At 38.5% G+C, this 24,125-nt stretch overlaps 1 protein-coding gene across 12 annotated transcripts in view; it reads left to right on the top strand.

Annotated features, from left to right (window-relative positions):
• Positions 1 to 24,125, top strand: part of LOC137260965 (liprin-beta-1-like) — a 133,952-nt gene that overhangs the window by 89,540 nt on the left and 20,287 nt on the right. For 9 of the 12 annotated variants that reach the window (XM_067798543.1, XM_067798548.1, XM_067798546.1 and 6 more), the window contains 5 exons: positions 17,888 to 18,019; positions 19,189 to 19,297; positions 20,794 to 20,850; positions 22,758 to 22,819; positions 24,006 to 24,090. In XM_067798543.1, the coding sequence (XP_067654644.1) occupies positions 17,888 to 18,019; positions 19,189 to 19,297; positions 20,794 to 20,850; positions 22,758 to 22,819; positions 24,006 to 24,090 (445 nt within the window). Of the gene's footprint in view, positions 1 to 2,220; positions 2,670 to 11,399; positions 11,627 to 17,887; positions 18,020 to 19,188; positions 19,298 to 20,793; positions 20,851 to 22,757; positions 22,820 to 24,005; positions 24,091 to 24,125 lie in introns of those variants that run through there. The other 3 variants (XM_067798547.1, XM_067798549.1, XM_067798545.1) reach the window with 3 other exon arrangements.

Below are 24,125 nucleotides of genomic sequence, written 5' to 3'. Positions count from 1 at the left end.
TCCTGTCCAGAAAATGACAAGTCTTGGCAGCGTGTCCTACCTAGTTTTGTCGAAGGTCCACTAATAATATTAAGGGACAAGGACATAACTTATAAAGATGAACGGATAGCATTGGTTAACAGTCAGTAGAAGCCCTAGTGTATGCCAAATAAATTATCACCTTTTTTCATCTGATAGAGAAAATATGGGAAAAAAACTTGAGCATAACGGAACATTTGAGGTCATAATAGAATAGAGGCGTGGTTCATTTGCAGACTTGTAATGAAACCATTGCATGCTAGGTGTGTTTCGATATACGCCACTCAAAAACATATAAGGGTCATCTAAGTATTCTGTATTGCTACAGTTTTTCTTTAACATGAGTAATATACAAAGAAGAATCTTTATCTGAGAGGAAAAATTCCTTAATATTTAGGGCATTTTTTGGTTACACACTTATTTGGAGTGGAGTTAAGGATCATTGCTGAGAGTCTCTCTTACAAACCCTGGAGGATTGTCGTTTCAGAAAGCAATCACCTTCATTATCTTCTCACTGTCCACTCTTAGAAGGCAGGGCTCATGTCCTTATAAAGTCTTACCCTGAAATTAAGAGTCTTGTGGTTCTTTTATTACTTGTTGGTTCCTTTGAAGAATGACTGTAATTCTTCATAGCTATATTTCAGGGACTGGTCTTGAGAGTAAATCTACAGTAGCCCATACATCATATGCTTGGCTAGTAGTGCAGTGGGTAAGGCATATATGCCTAACACGCTGGAGGCCCCATGTTCGATCCCTGCTGTCGGTACCTTTTTTCCACATTTTCTTAGTTCACCTAACTGTAAAATGGGTATGCATGGGTAAATAGGCTGTATGATCGTCAGGGAGTTGAAAAAGTATCAGAAAGTATGATAGTGTCTTATTATAGCACCATGAGCAGGCATAATGCCTAGATATGAGCGCCATATAAGCGGACCATTACTTTCACTGTACATTCGTTCGACCAGACCAATTTTATGTCTTGTTTTACAGATCCACCTGTGTATTTTTATTCATGAATTATAAGCAAAATAAAATTATGTTTTCCTGCTCAAAAAAAAAATCCTGATATATCCTGAAGGAATATTACTTTGGTGATATTATTGATATTTTTTTTCTCCTCATGCCTTAGTATTTCTGAGGACAATGATCCATAAAACAAGAAATAAAACTGGTCTGACCTTATGGTAAAGCTTCCTTTGCAGAATAGCTAGCAGGGGTGGCCCAATTGTGTGACATGTTTCAGTTTCCTTTACTGAGTCGCTTCCCTTGGAAACATTATCTTGGGTTCAAATTTATGCTTGCTGAGTTTTTGTTGGCTTAGTCAGGACCATTATGAGTTCAGGGTTTCTCCTATGTGGTAAAGATGTAAAACATGCATTACTTTAGACTTTGCTTGCTCCATGTATAAACCTGACACAATATTGATACAGCTCAAAAACTGGCCCTGTTTGTTTGAAGCTTCCTCGCACTATGATAGTCTTAAGCGCTATATATTAACATTAACTTACAACTATCTTAGTGCTAAGAGAGCTGAAGAAATCTAGACCCAGTTCAAGTGCGTTGAATTATTTACATTTGTTCTTCACAGCTTCATTTTGGGACAGTAAGCCTGTCCAGAGAAACTCACGATGTCCGAAGGTGATAATCCCCTTCCATGGTGAGAATGGAAGAATTGTCATGTATGGACTTTTTGGAGCAGGACATCAACTTCTTTGAATTTCTGCATTCATGGTTAAGTCTTGAAGTTTCAATTTCTTTTTATGGGCATGTGAGATCTTCCTCATGCCTGTTTTCATGAAGAAGCCATTATTTGAGTCGTGGGAAAAGATAATGGATAAACCAGCCATTAGTATTGTTTGTGTTGATGAGTTTGTGCCACCAAGTAGTACATGTTGTTTTGTCACTAAATCTCAGATGTGATTCAATGGGTAAAAAAATCAAAGTGAGCCTGTATGAATCATTATGATGTTTACATGTATTGGATTTCCCAGCAAAGCAGATAAAAACATGAGTGATTCCACTGGCCACCATGTTTTACGCCTGCTTGGCCAGGTGCGTACAGACTCTGCCAGGAGTCTATCAGCAAGGAGCACATGAGGAGAGCCCGAGCCTATCAGAGGCCACACAACTATCACCAAATACTGGCTATCGCCACAGACCAGTAATCAGCCTGCCATGCAGTGTTGCTGTGATGGGCCTGGCAGATAGGGAGGAGACTTTCACTAGACAAGACAGCAGACATCCATAGCAATTACAGTGTTGTCAGGAAGCAGGGCCGCTCTTCACTGGCCGAACACCAACACTTCCCTGTTGTCATTTGAGGAAACTTTGCATTTAGTCTGGCGGATTACCAACTACTTGTGTTGCCGTGACACCCAGAAATTGGTCCCGATTACTTTGGTGCTGGAATATTGTCCAGTGTTGTGAATTCATTTTCAAAGGAGCTGTGTTACACACAGGTATACTGAGTGATTGGATTCCAGCATTTTGGTGACAGATTTGCGATTACTTGTCTCAGAAGAGAAAGTGTTCAATGAGGTGAAAGAAGCTGAATTTCTTACTTCAGATGGATTGAGGAAAATGAATTTCTGAATAATTGGAGATTTGTGTGGTTCCCTGGATACAGCTAATATCTGAGTTCCTTGTTATGAGTGAGTGATTCCTTCAGTCAAGTAATCACTTAAATTACCAGTAGATGCTTGTAGAAGAGTGGCTGTGATGGAGGCTCTGTAAGAAACAAAATTAATAGGAAGTGTTTCCATGTCTCGTAAACCAACCAGTCTTGAAAGCCTTATATTTTTTTCTGGTGAAACCAGGCATTTCCTTGATGTGTATGTAAGATAAGAGAAGTAATTGTTCAGAGGAAGTGTTCCAAGGTCGACAGGTGCTTCAAGAGAAGGGGAGGAAAAGTGATCAAAGTTGAATCACTTTCTGGAATCGCACTTACAAAGGAGCTGTCTGAGTCTTATTCATCTCTGACATTTTTAAACAGATAGAATATATCACCCTCACTCAACATATGACTTCACGTTGTCATATGAGAATGGTCATGATGTCCTCTTGGTATATAGCCGATGCTTCAAAACTTCACCTTGGTTCTCTGAAAGGAATGTGTGGAAAGCCTGGGGGCTTCATACTTCATGAGTCTAGAGTTTTCACGTTTAGTCTCTGGCGTACACAGGATTCTTGAAAAAGGTTTTGCCTCCCTATGAATGATAGTGTATGTTGGCAAGAAATGATTTCATGAATGACTTGCTCACATATATTTCTCTGAATTGAATTGTCATCAAGAGGAGGGAGTCATTCTCAGACAGGCTCAGAATAGATTGATTGCTTGCTTCAGTAAATGTCAGAAGTTTTATGATCTGTGTATATCATATGTATGTCGGTGATTGATGTTTCAATTGACTGTGATATTGAGGGAATGGTAGATGAATCATGTCACATTAATATTTTTCAAACTGCATGTATATCGACTGAATGTACATCCAAATGAAGTTACATTTTCATAATTACATCTGTCAACTGGCATTCCAGTTATTTTGATACTTTTATAAGAACATTCTCCATGACAGTCTAATATCCAAGAAATAACTTGCAAGTCAAAAAATGTCAGAAAAAGATGTAGGTGCCATACTGTTCTCCCCAAAACAAGTAATGTTTAAGAGATGGTTTTGTGTTGTCAAAGGTTACGACATGTATTCAACAACTATTGATAAGAACAGCATTGAAGTGAAGGGCTCATATTCTATTTTGCATCTAAAACTGAGATAAGAAATATATGGAGATTGTTTTGATATCATCTATTTTTATGTTATCAGGTTAACTGTCCATATGGACGTATAGGCTTTTTTCAGTCTGTACATCATTGATACTGAATATGTTAATGCAAGTCTTGGGGAAGGGGAAAAAGGAGACGAGAGCACTAGAAAAGGTTAGCTAATTGTATTTGAGACTAACAAAATAAACAGTTTCTCTGATGAAGAGGATAGCTCAAGCCTTTGAGGATTAGGCATCTCAGTTTAAAAAAAAATAACTTGAATATTTTTCTTACAGAGGTGTGAAAGGGGTTCAAATGCGTCCATTCAAACATAAAAACAAAGTAGTTCTCCAAATAGCTTCTTCTAACCTTGATGATAAACCTATTGATATCTAACACAGCATTCTTTAGATTATTGTCATTGGCAAGTAAACTGAGCATGGGGTTCTGTGATATTACGAGACTAGGTCCATCTGCTTTGTGTAGATAGTCCAAACTTCGGCCTTTCATCTGCAGCTTCCCAGCTGTTCACAACACTCTTAAGTCTGCAGTTACTGCTGTACTGTCTGTCTCAGCTGTGAACAGTTGAACCTGCCAAACTTTAAAGTTTTCTTTGGACATGAGATGTTCTTTACGGCTTCAGTCAGAGGGTGTCTAGATTGACTGACACCTTAACGTTCAGTTGATAATTATTCTGTTGCATTTGATGCAGGTACAAGTTAAAGCAAGAGAATCTATGTCATTACATGTAATGTCATAGCTATGAAATATGTGTGTGCTGAGATGTAATCATGTTGCAGACAGGTGTCCTGAGTTTGGTTGAGTGGATGAACACTCTGAAGAACATTTTCAGAGAATTTTGTTATGTTCAGAAGAATTTTGTCAAGTATGATAAGGAATAACATTTTACAAAGAAAAAAAGCGTGAAAACATTGTTCCAAGAAGTGAATATTTTTAGATTTTCGTTAAATTTTCACAATCAATTTTTAGGTCTCAATTATGACATAATTGTTAATCACAATTATGAATAAAACTATTAGGAATAAGATTCAATACAAGGAGGGCCTAGTGATATTTGTATGTATGAACCATGGGAACATTTGTTTGTTTTACCATAAGGACTTGTTCGATCCATTGAGATTGATATATGGTCATTTTCAGGCCATAATGATCTTATCCCCCCACCTCCCCAATCCACAAGTGATAGATACTGTTTCTGTCAGTTGGCCCCATTCCCACATGTAAATATGTCATTGCCAGCAATGTTAATTTGGGAAAGTGATATAGTCAATTATCCCACAGGATGTACCTTCAGAAGTGTACAATTGCCAGGTGTCTCTTTATTGATTCAACTGTTTGGGGGACAGACAAGATATAGGAGAGATTAGTGGGTGTAGGATTGGAATATTATTTTATGTCCTTTGGGAATGGCATTTGTCATGGTGTGTACATTATTGAAAACTATTGAGGTGTTTGTATGTTTCAGATAGGTAATAACTTGTCTTGATTTATTTATTGGTGGTTGGTTTAGGGGAATTGATGGATTTTGTAGATTGTGTGTTAAATGTAGTTTAGTGTTTGAAATAGTTTCAGTTTACTAAGCAGCAAACTTACTGACAGTTGTGGACACAAGATTTCAATATTTGTTTGAAGGAAAAGTATTATGTTTATATTAGAAGAGTATATGCTTTGTTTGCCACATGACATAGGTGTCTGAAGAGGACTTTGGAAGTGGTGATGTTTTAGTGGGACATCAGCATGGCCCAAGGATAGAGTAATCTTGAAGTAGTGATTTTGGTGAAGGACGTTAACATGACCCAAGGATAGAGAATTTTTGAAGTAGTCATGTTTGTGTGGGATGTTAACATGGCCCAAGGAAAGGGTAATCTGGCAGTAGTCATGTTGGTATAGGACATTGACTTGGCCCAAGGACAGGGTAATCTGGAAGTAGTCACGTTTGTGAAGGACATCAACATGGCCCAAGGATAGGGTACTCTGGACGAAGTCATGTTTGTGTGGGATGATAACATGGCCCAAGGGTAGGGTAATCTGGGAGAAGTCATGTTTGTGTGGGATGTTAACATGGCCCAAGGGTAGGGTAATCTGGAATTAGTCATATTTGTGTCCCACATTTACATGGGGCAAGGATAGTGAAATCTTGAAGAAGTCAGGTTTATGTTGGACATTTACATGGCCCAAGGAAAGGTTAATCAGGGAATTAGTCATGTCTGTATAGCATATGAAATGGCCCAAGGATAGGATAATGTGAAAGTGGTGATGTTTGTGTTGGACATTTAGATGACCTAAGGTATGAAGAATCTTGAAAAGCAATATTTGCATGACACAAAGAGATAGCCAAAGGTAAGGAGAATCTGGAAGAAGTGATGCGGGTGTTTGTTTGTTAGTCCAAGATGGGATGTTGTCCAGGTTCCCTTGGGGCGTGGGATCAGGAAACAGGAAGGAAACTAAGTCATTCCCAGTCAAGAACATCGCTACAAAAACAGCCAACACTCACAGGATTCTTTCACCTGAACTAACGAGGGGGAGAGGTCAGCATCTGGCTTTGATACCAGACTCCCAAAGATATAGATTTCTGCTTCATGCAGTCTCTATCTTTTGGCACTGAGAATAGGAAATAGCGTGTAGGAGAAGTACCTCTCAAGTCTTCAAGTGAACAAAATTTGAAGTTACGTAATGACAGCCTGTAAGTGCCTTGCCAATTAGGAATTATCAGAAAACTGTGACATAAAGCAGTAGTTGAAAATAACCTGAAATGTTTCTTAGTGAATTGTGATAACACAGATTTCCTCAAAAAGGACATTAAATATTCTAGCCTCCATGACACTTCTAATCAACATTGGAAAAAGTGCCGGCTGACAAATAACCAGACTAGACTATCCCTGTATATGTTTATATCTTTTGAGGGTTTCTTTTCATAGATTCTTACTGAAAATGTCAAAGTATCTTTGGGAAAAAAATAGGAACTTGTGGCAGACTAAGCACTCATTTGGAATTAATATAATTAAGATGCCAAAACAATGCATTTGATTCCTGTGTAATTCATATTAAAATTGTCTTGAATTATTTTTGTCACAGGCCATCTGCACTTCTTGTTAATGTACCATGGAAACAGCATGAAAGTCTCAAGGAAAAGGTTTATTTTTGTTCCATTTGCATGTACTGTCCATGTTGAGGGGTGAACCTCCATGTTTAGCAAATCTTAGCCCAACTTAATCTGATTGTTGCTGAAACCTGGTGTTTATCAAAATGAGAATCATCAGATGCATTTAGAATCTTGCCCCCAAGTAATATTTTGATATGTTGTGTTCGGCCCAGCTGCTGTTTACAGACAGTTCATCTGAAATCATATCCCACCAGAGTTGGCAGTATAGGGACAAAAAGAGAATTACCTTCAGAGATGAAAAAGGATTATGACAGAAAGATTGTAGAAGCAGCCTCTGTTTTTCAAAATGTGATGTGAAAGACCTCATGAATCATAGAACAAAAGTTGGCCTCCTGTTGGGTATCTGTAGAACAGATCAGAGTAAACACCCAGGGTTCATCCAGGGCTTCCCAGCAGACGACAGTGAACACTGAGAATAGTTACCGAACTTGGGCTATCCACCCTTGAGCACCTAGTGCGTGAACTTCTTCGCAACCTGCTGCCTGGTTACCATGCAGTTGCCCATCCAAAGGCCATCCAACTTTGCATACCTAGTGTCTGGTATTCCTTGGCAACCTGTTACCTGGTTGTGAAAGCCTCTGACATCCACCGGATATCCACGGAGAAAACAAGTGAGTGGTACTGCTTCACAACCTGTTGCCTGGTTACCAAACAACTGCCCATCCACAGGTCATCCACACAGGGAACAAGCGATTGGTACACCTTGGCAACCTGCTCCCTGGTTACCAAATCCCTTTACATCCACAGGCTATCCAACACAGGGAACAAGTGAGTGGTACACCTTGGCAACCTGTTGCCTGATTCATGGAATTCTTTCTGTGTTCGCTTATCACTCAGAAGAACCTGTTTCGAATCCCCACATACATACAATGTGTGAAGCCCACTTTCATCATGGCATGATGCATAAACAGTAACATGCAAACTTCCACTGTCACAGGAATGGTGTTGACAGATTCCACTTTCTAAATGTGGAGGTAGAGAAGTAATGTCTTGACATGTACTGACTCATTAATAATGCACATGTTGAACATGCTGCAAAATAACACCTTTTCTTAATTTGAATTGCAGAACGTACAAATTAGGTCTTCTTTCCAAAATATATCATCTAAGAAAGACCTGCTGGAAGTCTAGGACGATGGTTACCATGAATGGATGTCTTTTGGAGTTATGATATTAGAGTGTAAGACATTGGTGGGGGACTGATAAGCAGTGTGGTAATTTGAGTCACTCCATCATAGATTAAAATGTGCCAGACAAATTGTTATGACAGTTTTTTCCTGTAAGTCTGACAGTAATTTTCAGAAATGGTCACAAAAGTAAATACCAGTGACAGTTTTATTGCTGTTCTTTACATGGAGTTAATCTGAATTGCCTTTTCTTTGAGTGTGGGTCTGTAATAATTTGACTGACCTACGACTATTAAAGATTTGTATATGATACGGAAAACTTGACATATAAAATGTAAACTCAAGTATGGTATTCATTCATTTCCAACTGAAGTTATTACAAGTGTTTATTTCTGGTTATGGCTGGAAATTCTAGCCCACAGCTGCTGCTGCTGTCTTTTCCATTTCAGTTTGTATGAAGTAAAACGATCTTTTAATCTTGTTATTTTGTTTAAAAGAAAGACTTGATGTAGATCTATTTTAGGATTATTTGATGACGAAGATGTGACTCATCACTTAAATTAGTTTCACAGAAGTCACAAGTAAAATTATCTATTTTTCCTTTAAACAAAGACCGTTAAAGGATATGATATTGTGTTGTAGCAGCTATGGCTGGAATTAAAATTGTAAGTGATCAATATTTGATGGATTTATCAGTTAGTCTGATGATTCGTCCATGGAAACATAAGTTAAACATCTCTAATTAACCCAATCCTGACAAATTAAATGTTCCTATCGAGCCATCATATTAACATCACTTCTTCTCTTACACTTAATATTATAAGGCTAAAATATGACTTTTTGTTAACAGTGACAGTTGTATATGGATATGGTCGTTGCTATGGAATCGCAGCTTTTTGCTGCTGTATGCCTATCATCTCTGTTGGGATTCTGGTCTAGAACTGGTTCTTAACAGCCCATGCTAGTCACAAGAGGGAGGGGGCTGATTGAGTGAAGATTTGTAGTCATACCCGCAATATTTTAGCTATGTCATAGCTGAAGTTGGAAGTGTCACTATGACAGAATTCATAGATTCTGTTGCCTGTATCTTTCTATGTATTTCTTTACTCATAGGCCAGTGAAGTGGCCTCATGAAGGTATTCACTTGTCACGCAAAAGCCACAGGTTCTTTTTTCGAAATGGGTACATAATCATCGCTAAAAGTGGCATAACACCTTCTTCACTCTTTCACTTTTATCAATCATTTGGCAAATTGACCTCAGCAAGATTATTTACAGGGCAAATAATCAGACAATAGACAAGAATGGCAATAACAAGGTGTAGAAGATTCATCTTAACCGTTTCGAATGTTCTATGCTTGCATCGTTGTGTCGCAGCTGTCTGCTATATCATGCTCTGTAATATCTATTGATTCATGAAAGTGAGGCTACAAGAGTTGCTCGAAACATGCTGATTCAGTGTTGAGTGTTCCATCAGACCAGATGTGGGTCAATCCACGTGTAAAGCACTCAAGAGAAGGGAGAAAAAGGTATGCGAAAGTAAAAAACACTGGGTTTCTAATGCAAGTCATCTACACGTTTATTCTTGCTTGAGTGAGATAGCAGATGATGCTGGAGAGAGGAGACAAGAAACTAGGCTGATATCGTACACAGGAAACCTGTTGCTTGCACTTACTTACATCACAGTAGAGGTCGTTGATTAACTCGTAATTGTGGAAGAAACATGATACAAACCTGTGGCACCTGGATAGAGCATTGTCTTGCATAGTTACATTGATGGAAAGCAAAGATTGACATGGTGGTTAAAAAACACTGTCAGTGTTCACCGGATACTGGATTCTTCAATGGGGCTTTGTTGACTTTGTCAGACGTTCATGAGACTTTAGGAAACGGGAGCAGAAGAGAGATAACTCTTTCTTCTGTTGTTTCTTCATCTTCTGTCTTTATCAGGTTAGAGGAATAGGAGTGAATGCAGTGTTACCTTGTGTTTTTATGGAAACATTCACATGAAGTGGTTTCACGCTGACAGACGCTGTCTACTTGGTTGGCTCTTCGTCGAGAAAGGATAATGGATGCTTTCTTTTGAAAATGGTTATCTTTGAATCTCTGGGATTGGTATAGTTATCTAATTACAAGTCAGTATGTCAGGAAAAGGTTTTGCTCTGTTTTTTCTGGTTAATTTCTTGAGATATTGGACCTTTTGGTATTGTTCAAAAGCCAGCTTAACTTGATGTGCCTGATTGGATGAAGAGACGACCACACCACTCAGTTCCCAAAGACGGTTCAGCTTTAAATGGATCATTCATAATGCTGAACCCCATGGAGAAGATACCATTTTGTTGCCTTGTTGAAAATTTGGAAAGGTCTGTAATATTAAATTGACCTGTGTTCGTGTTGGGAAATAAGTTGCCTGGTAGTGAAATGTATGCTTATTGGTTTCACCTGATTACGACATTCATTGTGGTGTGGATTAGTTAGAAGGTTCAGCCATTTTAATCGCCTCCAGACAGATCAGGTGAGATTTCTCCATCAAGATTTTGTGGCAATTCTGCTAAAACCACATTCACTTGACCATTCAGATGTAAGTATACAAAAGAAGTCATCATTAAAATCAAATATTGCTGTGGGATAGTGATTTTGAAGTACAGAAGATGGACTACCAACGGTGTTAAAAATGGAGGACAGTGAGAGCACTGCTGATATCATTCAAGCCATGGAAAACTTCATGTAGTTTGGAATGTTCTCTCATCTGAAGAGTAGTGACAGCCTCCAGAGAATCATGACGCATTCTATGTACATCCTCAGAGTGCTGATTCCTGTGATTATGGGACTTTCAAAAAACTTTCCACAAATATGAAGATGGATAAATGAGGATGATAAATTTGTATGAACGGAGAAATGGGTGTTTTTCTGTGAAATCTTCTCCATCTGCTTATACATGTCTCCTTAAAGTTCATAATGATTCACCGGATGTTTTTTCAGCGAATCCGTCTGCTACAGAAGAGATCTGCGTGTAGGAGGATGCAAATCAAACTCTAATTCCCTCAAACTAACACAGATAAAAGACTGCGTTAAATTTTTATATTTTTGTATCATATTTAATTATCTGGCTTTAAATTGCGCCCTAATCGTGAAGTTAAATTGCTATCAATTTTCCAAATCATGTTGAGCTGAATTTCAAACTCACTTTGTTACGTGACTATTTGACAGTCTTTGGTGTATCTGGTTACAAGACATTAGGAGATAGGAGGAGCATTTTCACGTGATTATTCCTTATTGCAGAATCATATTGTGCACACTTCTCTTTTCAGTTGTGGATTATTTTCAAGAGAATTGAAACTGTTGTGAGGTTCCTAAAAACTGTTGCTCTTGATCAATGAAGATATGATATTGCTAAAAACTGACTTTGTTGAGGATAAGATCTTGTGAAAACTGTGCCACAGCAATAATACTGAACATGTCCCGTACAAATGGAGTCCGCCCAGCAAGCACTGGAGCTTATGTCTCTATGTGGGAGAGCAAACTGCAGGAGCTTATGGTAAGGACTGGTGTCAATAATGCATGCCCTGAAACTCTTTACCGGAAACGGTATTGTGGTACTAAATGATGTTTGTGTTAGATACATATACAGTGTGTCCCCTAGTAATTAACATGAATAGGGCATGCGGCTTACAGTATGGTGTAATTCTTGCAGTAATAGTCCCAGTACTGAAAAAGTACACTTCACGCTTCTCTAGGACAGTTGGGTAGCCCAGTGGTTTGTCATGCCGAAGGGTTTGATTCCCTACATGAGTGCAATATGTGGAGCACATTTTCTGGTGTTCCGTGTTTTTATAGTATTGGTCTAATATTGCTAAAAGTGGCGTGAAACCATACTCATTCATGCACTGATTCAAGGTGTAGAGCCAGTTTCTTGCTTTGCCTGCTGTGATAGTACTGAAATATTGCTGGAAGTAACATTATAACACCATGGTGGTGACATTCCTGTATTGATGCAACAGTAGGTGAAAAGTGATGTCAAAGCCGACTTAATGTAACGTGACTCGCACATTACATCATTCATGGCATCGTTTGTATGTATTTTTGTAGTCATCAGTCATATCTCCTTCACCTATTTTGTTGTCCAGTATAACACTCTTATATAACATATACAGTATGGTTCAAAATTATTGAGAATAGCTAAAGCATTTCATATTATTAAACGAGAACAAATCAGATAAAATTGAATGTATTGTGAAAGTTAACTGACCTTTTCATGTTGTGTAGGTAACAATTTAATATTTTATCAAGTCTCCTTGAGCTTCACGGCACAGTCTAAGACGGGTAGGCATACTTCCTATCAGAGAGGTTAGTGTCTCGTGAGTTATGCTGTCCCAGTATCGGACCACTTCTCTCTTCATGTCTTCAATTTTTGTCAACCCCTTTTGATTCACACATTCCTTCATTATCCCCCAAATGTTCTCAATGGGATTTAAGTCAGGACTATAGGCAGGAAATGGTAATGCAGTCACATTTTTCTCCTGAAACCACTGCTTGGCATGTTTTGCGGTGTGTTTAGGATCATTATCTTGCTGCAAAATCCAGTCATTTCCATAAAACACGTGCACTTGGAAGGAGAAAATTATCTAATATGTTAGTGTAGCGTTGGCTTGTCAGATTTCCCTCAAACACACACAACGGGGTCGTTCCTAATAAGGATATCCCTCCCCATACATGAAACTTTGGGCTGTATTTAGGTCGTCGATACAACGGTGCTGACGCAGACTTTGTCCATATTTTCACATTATTGAGATATACCCATATTGAGCTTTCATCAGTAAAAATCACATTTTCCCAGTCAAAGTTTTCATGTGCCAAACACCACTCAACACGCCTGTCTTTATGTTCTTGTTTCATGAGAGGAGAAGGAATTCCAGTCTTTTCTCCCATCCAAGATCAATCAAATTTCTTCTAACTGTAGATTTTGATACAACTGTTGATCCCCTTTCTACCATTTCATACCTGATGTTGGAGATGCTTGCCCTTTGCTTTTTAGACGCTAAAATTCCCAGCCGGACGCGATCTGAGAAGTCCAATTTTCTGGGTCTCCCTGCTCCTTTCTGGTGCCCCAAATCCTTTCCCTCTTTAAAATTCTTCCTAATCCTATACACAGTAGAAAGAGGAGTTCCTGTTCTCTCTGTCAATGTATTTACATCATCAATTCCTTGATTACACAACTCAAAAATCAACCTTCTTTTATCTTCAGCAGACATTGTTGACAGTGCTGAGGAAAATGACGTCTGCTACAAATTCAGGGGAGGTAACTCTAATTGTACTATACTCAGTAGGCCAAGATGAGTTACCTCCCTTATACCATTACTTAGTTTTAAGTATCAGTGAATCAGTTGAGGTGTTAGGATAGCTCAAAGTAAGAAGAAAAATTCTCAATAATTATGAACCAGACTATATATATATATCTCGTATAACATGCTTTGTTGTTACTGTTAAGGTGATGTTTCGTATGAGTATATCTTTTATATAAGACATGGCAACAAGGACAAGACTTGTTAACACTGAAACAGTGTAAATCTTGGCCTTGCAAGAACATATTAACAATTATTGTCATTTTGCCATTGGTGTAACTTGCAGTCTGTCCTGTTCTTCTACCAGATGAGCAGGTTCTTGTCTGTCAGTGATGTGATCATAACACCTGATGTTCGCTACAGTCCATTATACTACTATCACTAACACTATGCTGACCACCTGCATGTTTAATGGCTGTGTTGCAATACATGTACAATCCTGAAGGACAACACTCCCGTCTGTAGATTCCTCAAGCAGATGCTGAAGTCATGTTTCATCCATCTCCATCCCCATTTCCATCCTCTGTCCTCCATCCCCATGCTCATCCCCTGAACACACATTTCAAATTTACCATCCCCATTTCTAATTCCTCATCCCCTCAATCCCCTATTTCCAAATTCTTGTTCCCCATTCCCCTCATCCCTATTTCAAATTTCCCATCTTCAAATCTCTTTCAAATCTCCATACTTTCATCCTCTCATCTCCATTTCCACTCACGAAGGTCTAGGGTAGAAGAGGCAAACAGCAACCCATGCTTGCCATGAAAGGTACATATGCTTGTGGTAAGAGGCGACTAACGGGATCGGGTACTTGGTGACTTGGTTGACACATGTCATCAGTTCCCAAGTGTGCAGATCAATGCTCGTGCTGTGATCATTGGATTCTCTGGTCCAGACTCGATTATTTACTGACCACCACCATATAGCTGGAATATTGCTTAGTGCGGTGTATAACCCATCCCCCATTTCCAATCCCCCATCTTCCATGATGACCCCACCCCATGAACCTATCCCCATTCCTCTTTCCCATGCCCATCACTACCTACTGGATGTTGTACCTTTATCAAGACACGCACCATGTTGTCTTGTTAATGTGCATGTTCAACTGCATCTTTGGTGATTCACAACAAGTGTTAATGCATCTGTGTTGTCTTAAGCGTGGGTGAAATCTCATCCCGTGAGGCAATCGCAGAATTTGTCTTGTACCAACACATTAAGGATGGTTAGCAGGCATCTTTATAAACCTCCCCAAGGGGACCAGTGGTCATATAGAAGCATCCTGTTTGGATAACATGCCTTAGAACAATATACTGCCACCAAATTAAATAGAGTATGTGCCTGCGTAAAGAAACTTGTGACCTGGAATTGCAAGTGTGAGCATGTACCAGTACAAGTAGTGGCATCTCCCGGCCATTATCATGGTTCTGAGAGTCATGTTACAAAGTGTTTTTGGAAGATTTGTCAGTGTATTGTTTGAAGGCTGAAGGATTTGGAAACCTTAGGTCAGAAGCATCACGCAGGAATGTTGATGCTCAGCGGGTCCTAATGCAGTTATTAGGTTTTAGATCTATTATCATGGACACCATGGTTCAAAAGTTCTTGATTGCACTTTATCTTTTCAATTGTATCACACACACACACACACACACACACACACACACACACACACACACACACACACACACACACTTTTCTTCTTTTCCTGCACACTCTTTCCTTCTCTCATTCCCGACTTTTCTTTCTCCTCTCATCTTTTCTCTTCCTCTTGCTCTTCCTCTCCTGTTTCTCCTCTCTCCTCTCTATTTTGCAACTGGAATAACCGTTCATGTATTTTCACAGAGGACTGTGCATGATGACTGTTGGAAACAGATGCAGATATATCACAAGGCGTGAGACTAATCACTATGGCTGTGTTGAGTCCTTGGGCAGATTCTATTTCTAGTAGGCACATTTCCCGATACCTGTTGAGAGGGGGGATAACTGATACATGTTTACATGTTTTTCTTGCCAGAAGATGAACGTGTACCTGATTTATGGCCGAGATGGCTGTTCAAGGCATCAGTTGCTTCATAGATTTGATTAGGGAATTATTCGACTGTTTTTAGAAGAAATATTCATCAGACCCTGAGATATATTTTCATGAAGAAATGGAAATGAAGAATTATGGATTGACTGAACACATGGGTGGTCTTACCCTCGCTGGATGCGATCGGGTAATGCTGCATGCAGTAGTATGCTCTGGAAGGGCAGACAGTTGGAACCTAGTGTCCATGTCCTAAGAGAGTTTATGTCTTACCTGTCCTCCCAGGACACATGTGTTCTTTAGTCTAGCCAAGCAGAAATCCAATTTCTCCTTGGTAGATAAAGGAAATGCCTGTCTTAGTCTGTGAAATATTTTATTTGTCCATACCAGACAAGACTGGATATCTTATTTATCCTACCAAGCAGGCAGCTTACTTGTCCCAGCCTAGCACTCAGACGTCATGTCTGTCCCATGCAGGCAGATATCTTTCTTGTCCTAAAGGCTGGATATCTTACTTATCCTAACAGAGCAGATATCCTATTTAACCCGAGGGGCTAGAAGTCTTAATTGTTCCATCCGTGGTAGTGGTCTTGTCCATTTCTTGCTAGGCCACAAATGCGAAACAGAACAGCAGGATGTGTGTTGATCTGTAACTTACCTGATGAACAACAATTTGTGCCTCCATTTGTGCATCCACCTCATCAAACCACCAGAAATTAGTTACGGTTACTGTTACACCTACCGTGAATTTATAGGCCCAGCCGTCAAAACAGGACTGAAGCGTTACATTGGACACCCTCAGACCTCCATGGGGCCAGGAATATAGTAAATGTTTCATCAAGTTTATGGCCCACAGTTCCACCAACATGAGTACTTTATTGTACTGAAGCGCCCTCAGTAATTGATAACCATATGGTTGGCGCCACATGTTGCTGTTTATCATAGATGGGCAACTTTTTAAGTAGGAGCACAGGAGAGAAATAGAGTAATATATTATTAGCATCACATGCCTTCTTTCCAAATGTAATGATTATTGTTTGGTTGTATCTACGCAGCAACCGAAACCGGAAAAGGAGGACTATGTATGTTACTCAAAACAATAAGATGTTATACAGGCAACCAATTTTATATCAAGAGTAGGATTTTATGTTTAGTGATTGAAATTAGCATGATATTCATGTCCTTCTCATCACTCAAATGATTAGCCATGGGGATGCAACATGTGAAGACCTTTTCCTGTGTTTCCCAATGTGATATTGCCCAGGAGAATTTCTAAAAACGGCATAAAACCATCCTTACTCACTCACTCAAATGAGAAAAAGTCTGTATTTCTGCCTGTGTAATGGATGATATATAAAGTATAAGACATTCACTGGTAGGAATATACAGCCTAAGTTAACCGTCCCCTTTCAGTGTCCTCCCATATATTAAATGGTTTATTTAGAAATGTAATATCAGTTTTGCAATGGGCTAGTCCAGTGGTTAAAGTGTTCATTCATCACACTGAAGACCAGGGTTTGATCCCCAATTGCAGGTCCCCACAACCGGGATATTGTTAAAAACTGAATAAGAGTGAACTCAATCCCACAGTTTTACAATAGGTTTCGAGCTGGTCAACACAGCATGTCACAGCCTTCTAAAGCAGTTATTGATAGCACTCTCATATTTTGATTCATCTAATTGGTGAGAATCCATTAAAGTTATTGATACTGTTCCTGATATGTGTTGTTGACAAGAAGACTGGAAAGACCATTACCATCATTAGTGAAAATGTTATCAAGTTAACGACAGCAAATGCATCAAAAACATGATTACTCAAGGTTCAGCTGTGGTGTTGCTAGTTAAGACTTCCCATTTGGAAACTGATATAGAATTGTTTGCATGCATCATAAATGAAAAACTCTATATGAAGTTTTGATGAGTTTTGAATGCTACTTAAAGTGGGTTTATCTCTCCTCAGTATTGTCAGTTTCACTTCAGTTTCCTTCCACATTGACCTGACATGAGGTAATAAAGCTGATACAACCAATACATACAATTGTTAGTTACTCCTCTACGACCCCGTGACATATCCACTCACTCACTCACTCACTCACTCACTCACTCACTCACTCACTCACTCACTCACTCACTCACTCACTCACTCACGTTTGTTTTGTGTATCAGTACTTTCCAGTTTGGCTGATCCGGAATTTAGATCCTGTCATATGGTGCAAGTTTTCCGCAGATGTTTTGGTAATGTCCCTACCAGCAGAGGACATGGTTCACAACCATTAAACATCAATAAAATACCAGTCAACATTTAAACATGACAGAAGCATCATATCACATTTTTTCTCAGATTGCGGCTATCAGAGACTCACCATGGACAATATTCAAGAACTGAGTTCTTTATTTATACACCCAGTTTTAAACGTTCAAATTTTGGTTGCAGGAGCTGTTGACACGGACGTCGCTAGAGACTCACAAGCTGGATCTGATGGCGGAGATCTCCAGCCTCAAGATCAAGCTGGCTACAGCTGACAAGGACAGACGCGAGTTAGACGACAGACTTCGGTCAGCACAGGTCGGTACTTTTTTCTTACTAGAGAACAACTGGTTTATTCCAGGAGAATGGGTTTTAGTTTTTTTGCTTTGGGTTTATATGTCATTTGTTACAGAAAAAAATGAAATACCAGTAAAAACTGTTCATTGAACATGGTGTACACATTATATTCCAGTTTCATAAGTCAGTGCTTATGCTGTTGATCACTGGACTGTCTGGTCGATCCTTGTAATTTGGAACCAATGCTGTGTCAGTCAAGTCACCGAGCCTGACCACCCAATCTCATTAGTGGCATTACAACAAGATGTCCTCGGGTGTGATAATCTTGAGGATTACTATGACGATACAATCAATGAGATGACGTGACAAGCCCTGGCTGGGAAAGATAGTGACACAGAATTTAACGGATTCACTGCAGAGGACTTGTGAATTAACATTATACAAAAATGTGTGACTGTATTATTTAGTGGTGAATGTTTTCAATATGCATATTAATATTGTTGTGTATTATTGTCCACAATTTTCATGTTGTAATAATTATTATTATCTTTCTGCTGACAACAATAAGAAACAATAACATAACATTTAGAATGAAAAATGACTTCATTTTTTAATTACTGTGAGTATGTTTTCTCATGGGATATTATTTTAATATGCACCTATTCCCCAAAATGGCCGTCCCTTGTTGATACGTTCAAAGAGTCATAGTTGTGCTCATAAAAGGAAAACAAACTTGGATTTCTAGAATAATAGCCAGTATCAACTTTATTAGTAAGTATTCTCACCAAAGATACTTACTGGGTACGTACACTGCAACTGTAGAATAGCTTTTATTATTCCCAAACATACTTACTGGTACCTTTTATTGGTATATCCAACTGGCAGATGTCCTTTGGTGCTTTTGGTCCTTTGGCATGACTTGACCGTGACCCATCGCAACAGCTTGGTTTATGTATGAGAGATAGCATTTTGACATTGATTTTCAGGGTTAAGTTAGGGGGTTGGCTTACCTACGGTAATATACAGTAGTCACTTTTCTTGCAAGCATGGGTTGCTGAAGACCTAGTCTACCCTGCTTCTTCACAGGTACTGAGTTGCATCAAGTGATTCTTAAACCCTTAGTGTATAGCAGCCTGTAAGGATGATTCTTGTTGTGAAAATTAGTTGATACTTCTTTACTATTTTCACAGAGACAAATAACAGAACTCGAGGCCAAAAACACTATAAAAGAAGCGGAAATCTGTGAACTAAGATCACGACTTGGGAAGAATGGCACAATTATCCCAGCAGAATCTGGAGGTATGTGATTAAATACAACTTGAACATTTAATTCTGCCGAAGGAGATGTTTGTAAGGTCTCAATTCTTAAGCACACTTTACATTAGGTTCCTTAACATGCCATAACCCTTTCATGATTAGGTTGATAAAACATATCAAAAGAAAGATCGTATGTCTGTTAGACTTAAAATTTGTTTCATGTTTCTTACAAATTTTGAAGATGCTGTTGAAGTTGGATTTCAGAAATATTAATAAGTTCATGCGAGAGAAATATTTCATATCTTGACTCCTGGAGGCTATTTTGCCTCTGGTTAAGACAAAAATTCTTTATTTTATTTTTAATTTAGTCTGATTTTAAATGACAACTAGATTACGCAGAATGGAGGGCGTTATGTTTAATACAGACATGCAGTGTTGATAATGTCATGGACTAGAAATAGTTTGTAATATAAGCTTGTTTGGGCATTTCCTGATTACTTTCTTTAATTGACTTTTGGATTTGTGTCGAGTGTGTTCGTTTATTGCTCATCATAGAGAAAATAGTGTTTACTGAAATTTTACATTTTCTATGTATTGTAAAACCCAATCAGTGTATGGCATGCATGTACTGCCATTATTTAGTGTATTAATATGTGAATTATAACATTCTGTAGACTTGAGTGTTGTGTTGTAATCAGCATGTGTGTTGTGTGTAGTTGCAGAAAGCGTCTCCTAACATTTCAAAAATTCTTTATTTGTCCATTCTTCAGAAGTACCTTACTAATGTGATGGATAATCTCACACTGTTTTACCTGTAACTGAAGTTACTAGCTTTGTAAAAATGTGTTTAATATAACCTGCAAGATGTTCGGTATTTTCTTCTTATAGTGCGTTTGGTTTCAAATGAGAACAATGAATGATTAAGTATCTCAAAACAGTGATAAATGTTCAAAACAAAAATAAAACACATTCATCTGAAACCACGGTACCAGGATCTGAAATCTGGCATTTTTTATCAATCGCACAAAAAGTTGTTTAAGAAACCGCAATATAATATTGTACTACAGATGGTGGAGCAGCACCAGCACACATTCAGGTGCAGCTCAGCACAACCAGGTGAGATGACACCATCCATTCAGGTGCTGTTCCATCTGCCTAAAACCAGTACAATGTTACATGATAGCTTCTTAAACAACGATTTCCGTGATCAATCAAAAACCTTCAGATTTCAGATGCTGTTGAGTTCAGAGGCTTTAGGTACATGTGTCTGGTCTGTGTTTTGTGCAATTATTGCAATTTCAAGTTATTTAAACATTTGTCATTCTCATTTGGAAACAAACAGACTATAGATGGTTTGAAGTGCATTTTCTGGAAGTGAGGCATGTGCATGGAATAAGTATTGGGTTTGACAACTTTCAGGTGGCATGCCAAAATTTATGAGTTCAGGGAAAAAGTGTATTGACAAAATACAAAATGGCTGCTGCATCTTCTCAGTGCATCACTGCTTGAGCACGTAACGTATGATCTTCACATTTCAGGAGACGTCTCAAGAGATTCAGTTCGCGAGCGAACATTAGATAGACTAAAGCGAAAACGTAAGACCGTCTTGCGGTGTTCACCTGACACTAACATCCTCACCTTCCTATAACCAGAGTTATCTCCCTTGATAACAGTCCCGCAGAAACAGTAATTAGCTAGTTTAGATTCCTTGAGGGCTGAGATCATTGATTGGTGCATTTCCAGGCATGTTCTATATTTGCAAGTATCGTATGGCAGTGTATTAACGTAGTGGAGCCGGTTCATACCATTAGCAGATTTGGAGCAATGTTGCAGTGAATGTAAATCAGCTTTGTTAAATGTATTTTGTACATATTGACCATTCAGAGTCTCATGATAAGTAGTTAGGAAACTAGATGTAGTATAGAGAGCTAGTATGTGGTAACTTGACTGTAATCATTGTGCTCATCTTACGTCATTCATGTAGCCAACAGTGTAGACACCATTTCTATAAGTTTTAACCTGCCAAAAATTTTACAGTAACCTTTTGTTTCTTTTGCACACCAGGATTAATATTTCCTTTCTTGAATATTTCACTTGGACATTTTTCTCCACCTCTTTGTTCCACTTCACTTTCATTCATCGCCATTCTGGGGAGCATTGCACCGGCTTTGTGTTTACTTGCTTTCAATCTGTTTGCTTCTTTGATGTTGCAGCTTGAATGACTTCACATTTCTTCAGTATTACTAGTAAATACATTTGTGTTTTTATTTTACTTTGAAACATTTATTGTGTTCTTAAACACTGGTAAATGTGTTTGTCATAGTTCTATTAGTCAGTCGCTTTTCAGTGAATTTATGTGAAGTTATCATCATTACTCCTCTTCACAACTGAAACTGATTTATATCATATGAGCTCAGTATGTCAAAGACTAGCTGAGATATTTGAACACCCTGACAAATGTCATAGCTATTTCCATCCAATGAATTTTCATGTTATTGTATTATCGGATGCTGAGAATTACCAAACAGGTTATATAAGGTGAGCCAGGTAATCTGCAAGCTTTGGATATTTTCAGTCTTAGATCCAGTATCTGTGTAGTGTCTGTTATCCTCCTGCCTTAATGTTTAGAACTAAAATCAAAATCTGGGAGAAAAGCAATAAAATCAAGAGATCATATGGATAACTTCTGAATGTAGTGCAGATAAGTAGTTTCAGATTTTGCAGATAGCTCAGATCAGTTTGTATCCAAGAAATGAATGTCAGAATTTTGTTACCTCTCATATAAACTGAAACTTGTCTGAAAATTAATTCCAACTTTCTAGGTATGCTTAACTTAGTTTCCTTTTGTGGTTTTTTTTCTCTTTTTTTAGGGGATAGGACCTTTTTTTCACAAGCGTTATTCTGCATTACTTTTTTCACAATTCAAAAGAAAATTTTCATTTTAACAGGATCTTGATTAAGAGTTTCATATTGGTTTCAAACTGTCTTGTTCCCCTAAAGGGGCATAACTCTCCATAAGTTAAGCCCATTTCTGGTATCCTGCCTTAATGTTTGCTAAGAGTGGAATGAAACGTCATTCATTCGCTTAAAAGTAATTTTGTATGATACTTTAATCCTATAAGGTGATTTTATCACTGTCCTGAATTGAACTGTTGGATGACTAAAAGGGATGTTGATGTACTGTTCTGATTGAGGACGTACAATTCCTTTTAAAGTTCCATGTTTGAAGAAACTATCTTAATCAGTTTGGTCACAGTCTGTAGACTATCAACAGCTATGTGTAGAGCACAGGTTATGTTTTAAGTGGGAACTCAGAAAGCATGCCAAATCTGGTTTGGTCAATCAACACCATTTGAGCTCATTCCCTTCAGAAATCTTATGTATTATTTCAATTGTATTTTACCTCATATTCAAGGAAAACAGTGATCCTGAGAGGTCTTGGAACAATCCGAGAATTGAAGTTGGTGGTTTAAATATTCTCATCTTTACTGATGTATTTCAGAAACCGAAGTTGAAAAGCTTAAGAAGGCTGTGGATTCACTGATGATTGCAAACGATGACAAGGTATGGGAGACTTTGGATTCTCATTGATATGGAGGTTACAATTGATCTAATGTAAACGCTTAACACCCATAACAAAATCATTTTGTCCTGTATTCAAGGGCCCACAAAAATCCAGTTTGGATTTGGTCTTTAAGAAGCCAAGCTTCTTGTCAGATGCCTACCACGTGATCAAGTTGTTGGGCCAGTCGCCTTGGTTGAGGCATTTTATCATAGCCAACTTTTTGTTAGCATGGTGCTCGTGCTGTCAATCACTAGGCCATTTCTCAAAATTCCCTTAAGCCTAAAATCTCGTAACTTTCTTGTAACATTCATACTACCGTGTTACATTATAGGAAGTGAGAATACTACAAGGAAAGTTACAAGATTTTCGGCTTACGAGAGCTTTGTGAAACAAAGCCCTGGATTGTGTGAAGTCCATTCTTCACAGACTGCAATCATTTTGCTGGAATTATGCTGAGTGACAAGCCTACAAGCTCTTGCATGTAGTTGTGATATAGCAGGAACACAGTACACATATACCTGCCAGATTCCATTTCTAAGTGAATGTTCAAGGAAAACCATTGTTAAGGTAACACCCCAGTCTCATGCAGTATCTGTTGTCTGGTTGGTAAAGAGATACCCTGAACAAAGTATCTTGCCCTTAGAGCAGTGTGAGAAATAGCCAATGGCCCAGTTGGGCCAGTAAATTACCACAGTCACTGGGCCGACTGGATAGCATAGTTTCATGTGATCATTTTGCAAATATATATCCGACTTGTTAAGTGATATTTTTTTAAATCATATAATATTATAGCCTGATAATAATGTTCCTTATATCATTGCAGCTTAAAGATGAAATCCATGTCTGCCTGACTGGCTAGCAGAATTTGGAAAGCATTTTGACACTGCTAAGGAGACATTGCTTCCAACATGTATTTGAGTGTGGGTTACAGACAAAGCCTAGTATACTCTCACAAGACCACACACCATGTTAGGATTCAAGACTAGATAAAGCCTCCAGTAGCAGGATTGTATGCTTATTATGAGTGACGTGATACAAAATACACCAACTCTAAGCTTGGACTTAGCTCATTATGTCAAGCAGCGCATGTCCAAATGGAATATTTACAGGCCATGTCCCTTTAGCAATTATATTGCTGCATCCAGACAATAAACACTATAACATTGTTTTGATTGACTGTTGCAGGATCGGAAATTGGAAGATATGAAGCGACTACTGAAACGGTATCGACGTGTGGAGGAATTACTTGTTCAAGCACAAGGTCGCAAAGGTAAATTATTCTGCTCAGTGGGAAGTTTGCTTGAC

The sequence above is a fragment of the Haliotis asinina genome, chromosome 14, assembly GCF_037392515.1.
Source record: "Haliotis asinina isolate JCU_RB_2024 chromosome 14, JCU_Hal_asi_v2, whole genome shotgun sequence".
Lineage (NCBI taxonomy): Eukaryota > Metazoa > Mollusca > Gastropoda > Lepetellida > Haliotidae > Haliotis > Haliotis asinina.
Note: the sequence above shows the minus strand (reverse complement) of the source record. Positions and strands in the feature narration are given on the sequence as shown.